The sequence below is a fragment of the Falco cherrug genome, chromosome 6 (assembly GCF_023634085.1).
Source record: "Falco cherrug isolate bFalChe1 chromosome 6, bFalChe1.pri, whole genome shotgun sequence".
NCBI lineage: Eukaryota > Metazoa > Chordata > Aves > Falconiformes > Falconidae > Falco > Falco cherrug.
Window position 1 is genome coordinate 10,559,679 of NC_073702.1, and position 14,841 is coordinate 10,574,519.

Consider the following 14,841-nt stretch of genomic DNA (forward strand, 5'->3'; position numbering starts at 1 on the left):
GTGGAAAGGATAAATCAGAAATGAGGTATAGCTTTAGCACAGGTGTCACAAGGTACGATTCATCTTTGAACACTCTATAAGTATTTAGGCACCAAATCCATTCTTAAATTTCAGATGCTGAAGCGTCCAGATTCCCTATGGTGTCTCTGAAAGGTCTGTCGAGTCCCCGCGAAGAGCAGCATTTGCACAAGTCATTTGCTCCCCCCAGTGGCTTTTGTTGATGCTTTCACTCCTTCAGAGAACTGAAAGGCATCTATTTTAGAGAAACTGTACCACCGGCAAGCTAAAAAGCCTTAGATTGAATTACATCTTATAAACTTTTCAATTAAATAGTTTTATTTTTTCCTAAAATCAAATAAATACATAGACACTTGGTGAAAGTGAGTGTTTGGCTACACTTTACATAGCAAGTCCTCACAAAACAGTTTTTAACGCAAATGCGCCAGTAAAACGAGAAACACGGTCTTTCAATGTTGCGCCGGCTTGAGCAATGCCTGATAAAGCAGGTATTCTGGGATACAAATACATGCTCCCACACTGCTTTCCAGGAGGTGGCTATTCAGTGAATTGAAGCCAGAGTAGTTCGTACGGGAAACAAAGTTAACTCTGACAGCACCATCCATACCGGCATTCCCTGCACCCCGCTTCACTCCCACCCCTCCAGACAACAGGGCAGGAACGTAGTGCAGAACCCCCCAGAAGCGATGGCCAGCATGAACGGCGTCATTCCCGTAAGCTCTTACAGCTTTGCCGAGACTCCCTTGATGACAGCACCTGTACGGCGGCGCTGTTGCTGTCCCTATCTATGAGGGCAGGCAGCTTCGGTTCATTTCTCCATCCCTGACCCCGCGGACGCTGCCGTTTTCAAGGCGCCCCCCGGCGCGGCGGCCAGCCGCGGGGTGGCAGCGCTCCCGCCCAGGTACGGAGCGCAGGTGACGAGGCCGCAGCACCGGGGCTCTTCTGCTGAGGCGGCCGCCACCCGCTCCGGTCCCGGGGTACACGGAGGCCGCAAGGCCGCGGCGGGGACCCCTCCGTGACCACACAGGGCCGCGCCGCCCCCTCGGAGGCCGGAAGAGGCGGAGGCAGCTGCGGAGCGGCGCGGCGGGCCTAGGCCCCCTCAGCGGCACCGCCTCCTGCTCGTGCACCCTCTGGCCCCGCCCCCGCCCGGGCCCGCGGAGGCAGGCGAGGCGCGCATGCGCAGCGGGCCCCGCCCAGCGCCCGCCGCCCCCCGGCTCTGCGCATGCGCAGCGCCCTCGCGGCCGCCCTCTGGCCCCGGGAGACGCGGCGGGCGGCTGGGAGCGCATCGGCAGCCGCGCGCCCGGCGCCTCCCTCCTGCCGCGGCTGAGCGCGCAGGCGCGGCGGCCTCCGGTCACGTGCGGGGGGTGGCGGCCTGTGGGTGACGCGGGGCTGCGGGGGTCGCCGGCGGGGCCGGTGGGGCCGGTGGCAGCGCGCGGCGCCGGGCGGCGGCGTGGGTCGGGTGTGCGCCATGGCCGTGAACTACAGCGCGAAGGAGGAGGCGGACGGGCACCCCTCGGGCGGCGTCGGCGTGCCGGGTGGCGGGGCGGTGGGCGGCGGCGGCGGGGCTGTGAAGACCCGCAAGCCCGATAACACGGCGTTCAAGCAGCAGCGGCTGCCGGCCTGGCAGCCCATCCTGACGGCGGGCACGGTGCTGCCGGCCTTCTTCATCATCGGCCTCATCTTCATCCCCATCGGCATCGGCATCTTCGTCACCTCCAACAACATCCGCGAGTACGAGGTGCGCGGGGCCCCCCCCCCACACACAGGCGCCCGCCGGTTCCTCCCGCCGGCGGGGCGGGGGGCAGCGGCGGCCGGTGGGTGCTCGGGAAACCCCGCTCGGGGGCGCCGGGCCCGGCCGGGGGCGGCGGTAGGGGCCGCACACCCGCCGCGGCCTGCGCCGCCTTACGAGACCCGGCGCCGCTCGGCGGGAGGTGGGGTGGGTTACGCGGTGCCGGAGGAGCTGCCGCCTCGCCCTGGCGCTTCCCATCCGGTGTAACGTTGGTGCGTTTCAACCGCCCACCCATGAGTTACGCTGAGTAGACCCTGAGCTTGCAGAGTATCCTTCTCGGAGCTTGTAGGCCTCCTGTCAGCCTTGCCAGCCCCTCCCGAGAGAACTTCCAGGGCAGGGAACGCCAGTATTTGGTTAACGCTGCCCAGTGCAAGTGGTGGTCGCGGTAGCGCAGAAGGTCTGCGCATCGCCCTTGAGATAGCTTGTGGCGGTGGATTGTATTTCTTTAAATGTCCAGAGTAATTGTAGTTTCAGGATGAAAGTCTGTGGTGTATACATTGCTGTAATTCTTACGTGCACTAGTGATTTAACATTTTAAACGCCTTACGGGATACCAGGGTGTCCCGAGTAAACATAGAAACAAGAGATCGAAGAGTATGGCTTTTTCTGAAAATCCTAGCCTTAATTATTTACTTCTTATGGGTAATCACACCACTGCTGTGAAAACTCACAGAACATTAACTGAAAACTAAACTGTATATCACACTTAGGACCACTTGATAACAGAATCACTGTGTTGTAAGGAAACAACCCAAAAAGATTAGGGGCAGCCTCAAAAAGCGTATTGATGGCTATGGTCAGTGAGGTAATGCGACTAAGACTGCTTGTAGGAAAAAACGTGTAATCATTTGTTGGATTGATGTTTGGAGAATATGAATTTTTGTGGATCAAATAATTCTAGTTATCAGAGTAAGCTGTCACCTGCAGATAAGTCATATTCAAGACAGTGGCTTGGCTAGTGGAAGCAGTGAGGCAATGAAGCCCAGTTAACGAAGGAAATCCTGAGGTAGACAGTGAATGGTATTATATTATCACATTTCTTTTAAAATGCAAACAATGTCGTAATAAATCAAACTTAAGGTTTGCTTTCCTTTTATGTTAAGTGCTAAAATTCCAGTCAAGGAGAAAAGCAGAAGTGAAAAAAAACAAAGCTGAAGTGTATTTTGCAGTGACCAAATGTGGTATACAGGCATAGTTTTTGAAAAGCTGCTTGTGTTAAGGTTTGAGGGTATGTAGAACATCTGAAAATTGCTTCAGAAAATATTGCCAAGTTGTCATGGGCACGTAGACTTTTAAATTCTTGTGTTGTAGTCATATTTAAGGTAAACACAATTGTGTGTTCAACAGGAAACTCAATGGGGAGAAGTAAAAAAACCGTCCTCGCTAACTCTGATTTTTTGGCAATGGCCATTTCTATAGTAAAGAAATACAAAGTCTTAGATCATAATGATTGTAAGGTAGATATAACTAGATAAATATATTTTTTTTTTCCATTATGACTGGATTTGTGTTGATGTATAGGGACAGGTAATGCATCAGAGTTTCATGAGTCCAAGAATTTGTAAGCGACTTCTTGCTTGTGCCTGTATCGCTACTGTATGCATATACAGAATTTTTAGATACCTTTGTTGCTTAGCAGCTCAGTCATATACTCCTGGTAAGTTCCAGTAGGAGCCAAAAACTAGCTGTTCCCACCTATTGTGCAGTATAGAAGTCCACGGGTGAGCTGGAAGCATGACTGGGGCTCCCCTATACCATCAGATTGCATATAGAAAGCAGTAGTAGCCATTTATGTTTGTAAACCAGTTGACAGGTGCTGGCCTTCCACCAGTTCTAATGTCAAGATTGAAAAGGGTTTCATTTGTTTGTTTGTTTTACTGTGTGGGTTCACTCTTGTATCATCCACCTTACATGAAGCTCTCCCAGATCAGTTCATTAGGCTTTCGTGAGGACAGGAGGGACAGAGTTCTTTGACTTCTGAGGGTATGATCGGACAGTTGGGGTATGCAGGTAAGAATGGGGAAACTTGGGTTGTGTTCTCTGATCCTCATGCATGTTTTGTCAAGTGTTATAATGCAGAAATTCTGCAAGTAAGATTATAATTCTAAAGGTGACAGAGTGGGGGTTTTTTTTGAAAAAAAAAAAAAGGTTTAAATCAAAAAAGGTTTTATAGTTGCAGCCATGAAACAGGTGAAGGGTTTTACAGACCAGCATTTGGGCTCTGAACGCCAGTGAGGGATGCAGTTTAAGACTCTGCTATCACTTACATGCTTAGCTGAAAGACGTACCTGCTTAATATGCTGGCTTTTGTTAGTAATTGCCAAATGTTATTCACAAATAGCTGTAAATTTGGCTCCGGGAGACAAGACATCTAAAAGCTAGGTGCAGTGACTAAGCTCTTTTAAAAATGCAATTGGAGGAGGAAGTGGAGGTAGTTATTTACACCTACCTCCTAGTCAATAGCATACTTCTCTGTGTGAATGCATATATATATACAGATGTATATAGCTGCCTGTAAACTTAGTATATTGAAATTGAATGGGATGTATAATTTATGCCCCTGAAGTACGTGTTCATGTACAGTTCAAATCACTGTTCCCTGGAACTGGATATTGCAGCCATTAGTGTGTCTGTGGACTGTGCTGTTGCAGGCACGAGGACTGAGCAGCAAAATGTAGCGATTCCATTGATTTCCTTTATAAGCTCACTTGAATTCAAATGTGGAACATTTCCAACAGCTTTAGTATACTAGAGTTACAGATTTTTTGCATTGTTTTTTCTCTCATATTGTCTTGCTATTTCAAAGGGTATAAGCAGCCATTTATCTTGGGTCTATCATTAAAACAGTTCATTTGGGTGGAAGGTGACTAGCAGTTGTATAAACGCGTCTTTTTGTACTGTTACTAAGGATGAAAGAGTTCTGTATTTCCTGGGGTTTAAATTTTTTTTTTTTTTTAAAAAAAGAGTGGATCAGCAGCATTGACGGAGTATATTAATATGTGATAAAAATTCAGGAATATCCAAAATATTAATTGTGTAGAAAAGAGATCTTTGTGCTGTGACTGCTGCTGTGAAATGCATAATGATAGTTAAAAAGCAAGATAAACTTCAAGGCATGACTAGGAATGAAGAACTGGAAGAAAATAATTGCTGTTGCATACATCTTCGGTGTTGTGTGCAGTTCAGCTAGCCCTATTTCAAAAATAATACAAAACTTAATAAAAACTGCAGAGGGGGATAGCAAATAGGACCAGTTACAGGATACTTTTTATACTAGAAGTGGCTGAGCAGAGTAGGATAAATGTGTGACAGCATATGAAGTCTAAAAAATCATAAATGGTTTGGAGAATATGTATGTGCGATAGTAATGTTATTTCTGTACTGCAGACATGTGAATCAGCTGAGAAAGATGTCAACAGCCTGAAAAGCTATTGGTGCTGGGTAATTTGGATATACCCATTGCCCTTGGATCAGGGGTTGTTGGGGAAGGGCTCACTCTGTGGGTTTGTCGTGCTCAGCTGCTGGCTGATCCCTGGGGACAGACCGCTGGGTCAGATGGGTTCCTGCGTTGGACCCCAAAGTCAGTCCTTCAGATATGTCCTTCAGAGATGAAGAGAGATACCTCTATCCCTTTAAGCTTTCTGTTGAATGTAACCTGTAAATGTGGATGCAGAAAAAACTACTTGTGTTGGTGGTTGCTCTACAGGAAAGCTCTTGAATAGTGGTGAAGCTGATAGCAGTGGTCAAAAGCATGATTCTGCTTCAATGTACATCAATTTCATGCTCCACAGAATTTAGTCAATTATATTTTTAAAAGTGAAGTCTTTAACTCTTTTGCAACCTTGGAGTATTTGAGTTCTTGATTGAAAATTTTCCACACTGGAGAACTAGCTCAAGATACAGAGGTTTAAGTTTTTTCTAAAGGAAATGCTTGCTAAAGCTTTCTTTAGCAGGAAAGGCCCCCCCTGCCCCCACCCCCGAGTTATCCTTGAACAAATGAGGTGCATTGTTTGTTGAGAGCAGTGGTGGTCTGTCTGCTGTAGCTAAACAGAGCTGTTCAGGACTGCTGCAGCACTGCTATTTCTAGATCTGCATAAACTCAATATCTTGTTCAGCAAAGGAAGCAAATATGATGTGATTCCCTTTCTCTTTGCCAGCTAATAGCTTCTGAAGCTGACTTGTTTTAGCTAGGCTTGTTAGGGTGTAGGTCTCATCTGTCAGAAAATTGGCAGCAGAGCAGATACTAATAAAAGTGCTGAAGGAAGCGTTGCAGCTTACTCTTAATAGATATCAAAGAAATTACAGGAAGAGAGACCTTGAAGAAGACCCGGAGGAAAACAGGCTTCAGTTGTTCCCTGAACCTTGAAACCGTGTGCTTGTTTTAGCTAACCTCAATACAGGTATTAGGACAGATCATAAATCACTCTAATGCTTGATAATGTGTTTCACTATAAGCGTAAATCGGAGCAAACCATTTGCAGCAGCCTTTCACAAAACTAGGTAGGTGTTGTAGTTTAAATGATACTGCTGTTAAACAGTTGGTTGCTCTAACACGGTATGTATTGCAGCAGTCTGAGTCTAAATTCTCAATAGGAAGTTCATAGTGAGTGTAGAAATACAAGTTTATAGGCAGATGGAAGCTTTCTCCTGCTGCGCTTGGAGCTAGCCTGCTGAGCCCAAGTTAATTATTTCCTGCCATTCACGTGCTAGAGCTCTATACATGAGAGAGCCACTGTGGTCAAGTGAGTTAGTTGGCTTGGGCCATAGGGTGAGCTCATGGCTGCTAAATATTATAAATACTGTCCAGGTAGCCTGTATGTACAGATTTCAAATACGGGCCTTTTTGAGTGGCGTTGTTAAAGACAGATAATATTGTGTAAGCCAGATTAACACTGATCTTTCATGTCCATCTACTGGTATTTTACCATTTCTGGCAAAACAGTATTAGCATCTTCATTTTCCTATTTTAGGACAGCTCTTGGGCATTAAGTGATTTTTTTTTTTTAAGCTTCTGACTAATTAGATAGCTAAAAATGGTCAGCAAAGCAAGTTTTCTAATGCAAACCTTTTTTATTAAATATCTAGACTTTTTGAAAATTTAACCTCCTTGGAAAGTGTGTAAAAGTTCAGATCTGCTTGTCATACAGTATGTGTTTGGAAGTGTCACATTTGTATTATCTGCTGCTTGTGTTTTGGTGGGTGTTTTTTGTTTTGTTTTCCCCTGGCAGTAATGGAAAAATTGAATTTATTTGAGGCTGAAATGGAGCATATACACAGAATTACAAAATCCTTTAGGTTGGAAGGGACCTCTTGAGATCAAGTAGGCCTGAATGGGCTTTTGGTGTTGGAGTGTAATAAGATTGCAAAATAAATGCCATGTCAGCTTTCTGGCTTACCATTTTGCTTTACTCTCCCATTGTAAATTAATGATTTTTTTTTTCTGTTATAGATTGACTATACAGGAACAGAACCTTCTAGTCCCTGCAACAAATGTTTAAATGTGTCCTGGGATAGCACAACACCGTGTACTTGCACCATCAATTTCACACTGGAACATTCATTTGAGGTATGCTACCCTGCACGCAAAGTGAAATTAGAAGAGTTTATATGGTTTATTTTACAATCAATAGGAAAGCTGTATCACTAGGTCTTAATTGTATTTTTCTATTTTAAAGGATTATTTCTGGTTTTCCTATGAACTTGTATCTGATTTTTGTGTGCCTTTTCAGTAGCAGGGATGACATGGTTTTTCATGCCTCTGTTTATCTGGAAATGTACAACATTAAATGGAATGCTTGTGTTTTACACATTTAGATTTACCATATGTATCATACCTGGCTGGAAGATCAGCTGTTCCTACATGATGTCCAAAACCTCAGTTCAACTAAGGTTTTTTTAGTTTTAAAAACTAAGTTTTAAGTATAACAAAACTTAGATATGTGCTTTCTGACAGATTAGAGGCAAATAATGAGGCTTATATGCCTAAGGAACAAGGTAGGTGTGGGGATTAGTGCTGGTAATTTATCATTTTGATACTTCATGGCATGTTTATACTGTTTGACTTCAGGATGCCAGCTTGTGTTAGGATAGTACTCTTACGTACTCAGTGTGAAGAAGGGATTGAGGCTCCTACTTTATGAATGTTGCTGTAAAGTAAACATGGAGTTTAAGAGGTTAAAGTTTAAGCTTTGTGTGAATGAAAACCTCTCTTGTCCCATCTTGCTTCTTGTAGAGCAATGTATTCATGTATTACGGACTTTCCAACTTCTATCAAAACCATCGTCGTTATGTGAAATCTCGAGATGACAGCCAACTAAATGGAGATAACAGTTCCCTACTTGTAGGTATTAATGGTTGGATATTAATAAGTAATTAATTTCCGACTATTGCATAAATCACCACATAGCAGAGTATTTAGTTTAATGATAATGAGGTACTAGAGTTTTTGCACAACAGAAGACAACCATAAGGAATTCGTATTTTGTTTATAGAAAATAACTCTAAAATTTCATGTCATTTCATTAAGCAGACAGCAATGCAGTACTTCAATCACTTCTCAAATTTAAATAGTTTTAAACTGTCTTGTTATGTTCAGTCAGTAGTATCTATCTGTATCCGTTCCGTCTGAAGCTTTTGTTTTTAGTATAACATTCGGCTACTTAGCAGTTGGTTTGGATGTTGCAGTTCAGTGCATCCCTTTTTGTAGACTCTGGTTCATTATTGAACATCAGCAATATTGGAAAATACCAGTACTGTGTTTTCTGTTCAAGGCACTGTATAATGTTTAGGGCCAGACCTTTCCTTTACCCAGTTTTTATGAGGCACGGAAATACAGTTGGGTGTTCTGTTTCAGCAGGAATGATTTTTCCCTTTTTATCTGTAAACTTTAAAAAAAAAAGGGGAGAGTTTCAGGAGGCTACACCTGATCACTGACACAGGGTTTTGGGGGCCTTTTTCTGCTTGCATTTTTGGCATGCTATTGGGAGTCCTTGCAACCTTTTGCATTTTGTTACGCTTGGTTTCTTACAATCTTATTTTCTGTAACACTGATGCATACTTAAAACCCCCTTTAAGAAAAGAATACTTGGGTACTTCATGCTGGAAAACTGTTTCTATTAAAAGATAGAAGAAAAAAGTTGTAATAGCATCCAAGAAAAACCTTGGTTTTAGTATGAACATGATGGGATTCTGACTTTGTGTTTTATTTAGATTTTATTCCTGTTTGTAAAAGAACAATCAATCATGATAACTAGTATTGAATGCTGAAGTATTTGTAAATAACCTGACTTGTGAAAAGATTACTTTGTGGTACTTATCAAGATCTGCACATTATTGAGGTACTGTAGTAAAAAACAAGTCAGTTAAATCAGCTAGCAGAGACTCATCTGCCTTTTTTCTTTCTAACTATCAGAATCCAAGTAAGGAATGTGAGCCTTACCGCACAAATGAGGACAAACCCATTGCTCCTTGTGGAGCTATAGCCAACAGTATGTTTAATGGTATGGTAACACTTTTACATTATCACTTGGATGTTTATGTGATCTAGTGTATGTTTTGTGTTGTGTTGCAAATTATTCTGAATAAAGACATCATGGGTTTTTTTGTTCTGCTTTAATATTTTCATTGTTCAGAATAAAATAAATGTCTTGTACTGCTGTTGCTTTTTTCAAAATTGTTATGAGAATTAATGTAATCTGATAGAATACAAAGGATGAAAATGCCTGTTTTGAGAAGCTGTTACTGCAATGGAGTAGAAGCACAGGTATCATATATGGATAATATGCTGCTATCTAATAATATTCATTGATTCTTGCAGAACAGCTTGTGATTGTGGCAGGCAGATAATAAATGCCTTGTCCGTTTTTTTGTTGTGTTTCGTTTCATCTGGAAGTAATTATTTCACTGCCTATTGGGATCATCTGTCTAATGAAAGTCTCTTCAGCTGGTTTTCTAATTTGATTTTCTCTTCAGACACATTGGAATTATACCGCATTGAGAATGACACAAGGACTCCTATTACTTTGATTAAAAAAGGCATTGCATGGTGGACAGATAAAAATGTAAAGTTCAGGAATCCTACAGGAGATGGAAATAACTTAACTGCGCTTTTTCAAGGTAAAAAAAAAAAAAAAGGTGAATTTTTAAGAACAACAAAACGCTTCATTCACATTTTGATTCCAGCGAGTTTTACCTGACTACATTTCACTGAACATGCTAATGTAAAATATTGTGGTTCTCTGAAGAAATCCAAGCTACGGACTACTCTGCTGGCTAGAAGGGTCATCTTTAAATAGTGAAAGCCGCAAATTTTATGTGAAAGTGTTGGGGTTTTACCTTTTTACCTTTAATGTAATCTTTTTTTTTTCTTTGCCTTGAATACTAAGAAAAGTGTAATATGTGCACTGCTGTTGTGGCTTAACCCTCGCCGGCAACTAAGCACCACGCAGCTGCTCATGTAACCATGCCCCCACCCAGTGGGACGGAGGGAGAATTGGAAGGGTAAAAGTGAGAAAACTCATAGGTTGATATAAAGACAGCGTAATAATTAAAAAAAAAAAAAACCCCAAACATTCTACAAAGAAACCCCAAACCACAAAAACAACAAAGAGAGAGGACAACAAACCCCAAGAAAAACAAGCGATGCAAAAGAAAACAATTACTTAACATTGGCCAAGTCCCTGAGCAATGGCAGCTCCCTACCTACCTCTGCGTGCCTAGTTAGTGCTGAACATGATGCCGTATGGTATGGAATAGCCCTTTGGTCAGCTGGGGTCAGCTGTTGTGGCTGCATCACCCCCAGCCTCTTGCGCGCTCCCAGCCTACGTGCTTGCAGGGCAGTCTGAGGAGCTGCTCAGTAATAAATAAAACATAAGTGTGTTATCAACACTGTCCTCATCACGAACCCAAAACACAGCAGGGTACAAACCACTATGAAGAAATTTAACTCTATCCCAGCCAAAACCAGTACAGCCACTGTAATGCTTGGATTTAACTTGAAAAGAAATCCTGTGGTAGCTTCAACAAACTCTTCATACGGAGTTTTCATTTGAATGTTTCTACTGCTAGATTGTGCAATGTTTTCTAAAACACTGATTCTTTTTTTGTGGTTAAAGTGACTGATGTGTCATTTGTTATGTTAAATGCAGTTGGACAAATCAAAGTTTTCTTTGGCTTCTAATGTCTGAAAATAATCTTCCTCAGGGCTGTAAAGGGTGTGTGTGTTTATGCAAGGTATATAATAATTTCAGGTTTAACCTGATGTGGGTTTCTTGCTTAGTCACAGCCAAATTACATGTTAACAATGTGATGCTATCCTTGGAAAATCAAGATACCTTACCCGAATACAGCACAGAATTGTATTTCAAATAAATTTAGCAAAAGCATTAGTATGGTGTTATCTAAAATATTGTATGTAATTTTATTTGCTTGTGATCTAGCAAGTGGTGGTCAAATGAGTGAGCAGAGGAGCTGTCTCCTAATGGAGAACTATCTAACGAAGTATTGTTTTGACATGAGACTGCATAGCATAGCTATATAAATGTGTTCAAACAAATGGACAGTGCTGTTATATAAATAAATAAAGCTGTTTATTTATATAAATTAAACTACTTAAGCTGCAAAATGAAGAATTCTTAAATAGCCCAGTGTCTTGCAGTAGTAGTGAGCCAGCCTGTCTGTTCATACTTTTTAGAAGCCAGTAATTTTTTTTTGTACTATTAGAATGAATTTTGATGGGCCAGTGTGTTACTTGGCCCTCTATTTGAAATACCGTTTGTTTAATCCTAGGCACAACAAAACCTGTAAACTGGCCCAAGCCGGTGTATATGCTGGACTCGGAGCCTGACAACAATGGCTTTATTAACGAAGACTTCATTGTGTGGATGCGCACTGCTGCTCTGCCAACGTTTCGCAAGCTGTATCGTCTCATTGAAAGGAAGGATAACTTGCAGCCTACCTTACAGGCTGGAAAATATTCTTTGGATATTGCGTACAGTATCCTTTGAAAAACCTTTGGAAGTGGCTAAGAGCTTTAGCTGGCATGGGCATATGTATTTGTGCAAGTTCGAATTGAACTAACCTTTTTTCTTACCATCTCTAAAAAAAGATGGTATTGAGCTGTGGTTGAAAACTGGCAGTGGGAATTGGGTAGAGTATTACCATCTTTTACTTCTGTGCAAGTTTTTATAGAATTAGTAGCTTCATAGTGAGAGGGAAATCAGATTGCTTGAGTGCTGTAAAGGAATTGAGAGAAGCGTAGGAAAAAGGAAAGAACAGAGGTAGTTGGTAGTCTAGAAATTTTAGAACTTTAACTTCAAGGTGCAATGACAATATGTAATCAAGGGCAGACTGACTTTGGAGGTCAGAAAAATGCTAGAGCTGTGGATCAGGTGGAGGACTGTCATTCTGTTACGGACAAATTAAAGACTAGGTAGATGTGTAGGAGACTGGAGGAGGAGGGTTGTCATAGTTACCGAATTCTTAAAATTTGAAAGCACTTAATGATCATTTTTAAATAGCTACTGCGGTATTTTCCTTTGCTGCAAAATGGTGGGGAGTGCGTATAAAACTGAACATAAAGAAAAATGTTGTGCTATAATACAGCCAAGAATTAAAATTTAGACTTTTCTCATTTTATTGAAGCTGCTTTCAACGTGCCCCCCCCCCCCCCCAAAAAAAAAAAGAAGCCTTTATTCTTTGCTTAAAAAGAGATTAACATCTCCTAATGTGGCATTTGTCTTGGAGTAGCTAACAGTGCCCAGATTAGTCTTAACCTAAAAGATGAGCTTAATGTTGCATATTTGCACTTCCACTATTCAAAGGCAGCAGTTTATATTTGGAACCTGAGTGTAATGACCCAAAATTTTTATGTGCCTGACTACATAAAGGTAGATTTGGAAATGTGCTTCTTGTTTTCCTAAATATTTTTCAGATTATCCCGTACACAGTTTTGATGGACGGAAAAGAATGATCCTAAGCACCATCTCGTGGATGGGAGGCAAAAATCCCTTTCTGGGAATCGCTTACATCACTGTTGGGTCCATATGCTTCTTCTTAGGAGTTGTATTGCTGATTATCCATCACAAATACGGAAATCGAAACACTAGTGCAGACATTCCCAATTAATCTTGCATTCTGCAAACAAATGTACTGCATGTGCATCAAGGCCAGTCCAGAATGGACCCAGTTTTTGAAAGATAAATCTCTGCTTCTGTCACTGCTGAGACTGGGTACATTATTTTTATCTAAAGCTCCCCTTTCCCATACTGTGGATTAACTCTTGAAAATGACGGGTATACAATTAGTTGTATTGGTTCTATCTCTTCTGCCTACGCCAGAAACAATTTTTCTGATATTTGCCGCTAACTGGGCAGGCCATATGATGCATATAGCTCCTGTTCCCTTGATGCATCTGCTGCTTGTTCATGTGCTGTGTAATGTTGGTATGATTCAGGACATACAGGTTGCGTGGAGAAAGACTGTTAGAAGATAACTGTAAAATGTTCACTTTCCAGAATTCAGGTATCAGGGCTGTTGAAAGAAAAAGTCAAGTCTTAAATATTTTTTCAATTTACTGTCTTGTGTGCATGGGCTTTTACATTTCTTGCTGAGATTTTAATATATTTATGTAAGTTGTTAAATATTTTTCCTGTGTCCTACACACCTCTGTTTCATTAAATCCCTTAAGCGCTATGTAAATCTCAGCACTCTGGATTCTTCGTGTATTTACAATGTATGCGCCTGGCCAGTAAACTAGCATCCTATGAAGATACCAGAAAACTTACTTGTTGATTATCTGTGTGAGTCTCTTTTAAAGATTTTTCTAATTTGGGAAATGTTTGTTGCAGGTAGAATTTGCTTTTTTCTAATTTTCTTTGCTTTAAGTCATATCCAATACTAGTTTACCTATTGTGCTTGCTGATTTTGCTTTTTCTGAGCAGCTCCAAGCATTAATCAAGAAGAACCTACAATATTTTTTCTGTTCACAAATTTGGGTGAATTCCTTTTACTGGAGGAGCTTCCTAATTTTCTTGAGGCGTATATATTCTGAGCAGGTTTTGTTATAAGGAATTGTCATACACTTTTTCCTTATTTGGAGTGAAAACAACGTTAATTTTTTGCAGTGTTAAGATAGTAAACTAGAAATTCAGAAGTTGAGATGGCAGTAACCTCTTTTCACTGAAACGCAGGTTGAGCTTGCTGTGAAACCTACTTTCAATATTGCAGTTAGAAGCAGTATGTGGGTTAGTGTCTTAAATTACAGATGGATCCACTTTTAGGTTAATTAAAAGTTAACTGTAACCTGTAAAATACTACATTTTGGTGACTTCTTTTTTTAGATGATGCACAGAAACTGTAATGTATATGGCGGAGATCACTTTATATGCAACTAGCTTGATAAAGCATTGAGTATATTAAAAAAGACCTAATAAATTCTGCAAACCGTTTAATAAGAGATTCTATTTTGTGCTTGAACATACATTTATTTTAATTTGGATGAAAAGATACATTCTCATTAAGTCTGAATGCAGTTTAAGTGAGTTGTATTTCTGGGATTGCGTTATTTGTTAAAAAAAGTTGTTTATTCATGGTCCAGTAGCTTAATCTATACCAGTTTTAAACAACACCATTTATTTATCACATGAACACATGACTGTTCTTACTGAATTACTTGTGGAATCTTTTTCAGTTAGCAGTTGAAGTGTGTGGGTCTGTATAAGCTATGGAATGAGGCAACATTTCCAATGTGCTAGCTTTCTGTAACTCCGTAGAATAATTTGTTTGCACAGTAGAGTGTGGCAACACGGGGTGTTTTAAGTAGTCAAAAGACTTTTAAGATTTTATTTACAGTGCTGTATCTAATGTTCCTGGAATTGTAGAATAAAGGTATGTACCTTTGTATGTTGCAAGGCAGAAAACTCACATAAAATGTTAAACTGGCTTTCATCTGTAGAGTAGCTGCTAGTCTACGATATAGTAAATGACTAAAAGGATGTCTTCCAATTACTGGTCATTAAAATATTTTGATTTTTAAA

At 41.3% G+C, this 14,841-nt stretch overlaps 1 protein-coding gene across 1 annotated transcript; it reads left to right on the forward strand.

The window, feature by feature from the left end:
• Window positions 1-1,421: 1,421 nt before the first annotated feature.
• TMEM30A (transmembrane protein 30A) lies at window positions 1,422-14,841 on the forward strand. The gene is made up of 7 exons (XM_055713570.1): window positions 1,422-1,756; window positions 7,257-7,373; window positions 8,040-8,147; window positions 9,219-9,306; window positions 9,779-9,922; window positions 11,594-11,800; window positions 12,738-14,841. The coding sequence occupies exons 1-7, from the start codon at window positions 1,487-1,489 to the stop codon at window positions 12,929-12,931; spliced, it is 1,128 nt and encodes a 375-aa protein (XP_055569545.1). The 5' UTR covers window positions 1,422-1,486; the 3' UTR covers window positions 12,932-14,841.

Excerpts from the sequence above, each read along its gene's own strand:
- TMEM30A (XM_055713570.1), top strand. The coding sequence starts at position 1,487 with ATGGCCGTGAACTACAGCGCGAAGGAGGAGGCGGACGGGCACCCCTCG. Across the intron at positions 8,148-9,218 it reads GAGATAACAGTTCCCTACTT|AATCCAAGTAAGGAATGTGA; the intron begins GTAGGTATTAAT and ends TCTAACTATCAG. Across the intron at positions 9,307-9,778 it reads AGCCAACAGTATGTTTAATG|ACACATTGGAATTATACCGC; the intron begins GTATGGTAACAC and ends TTTTCTCTTCAG.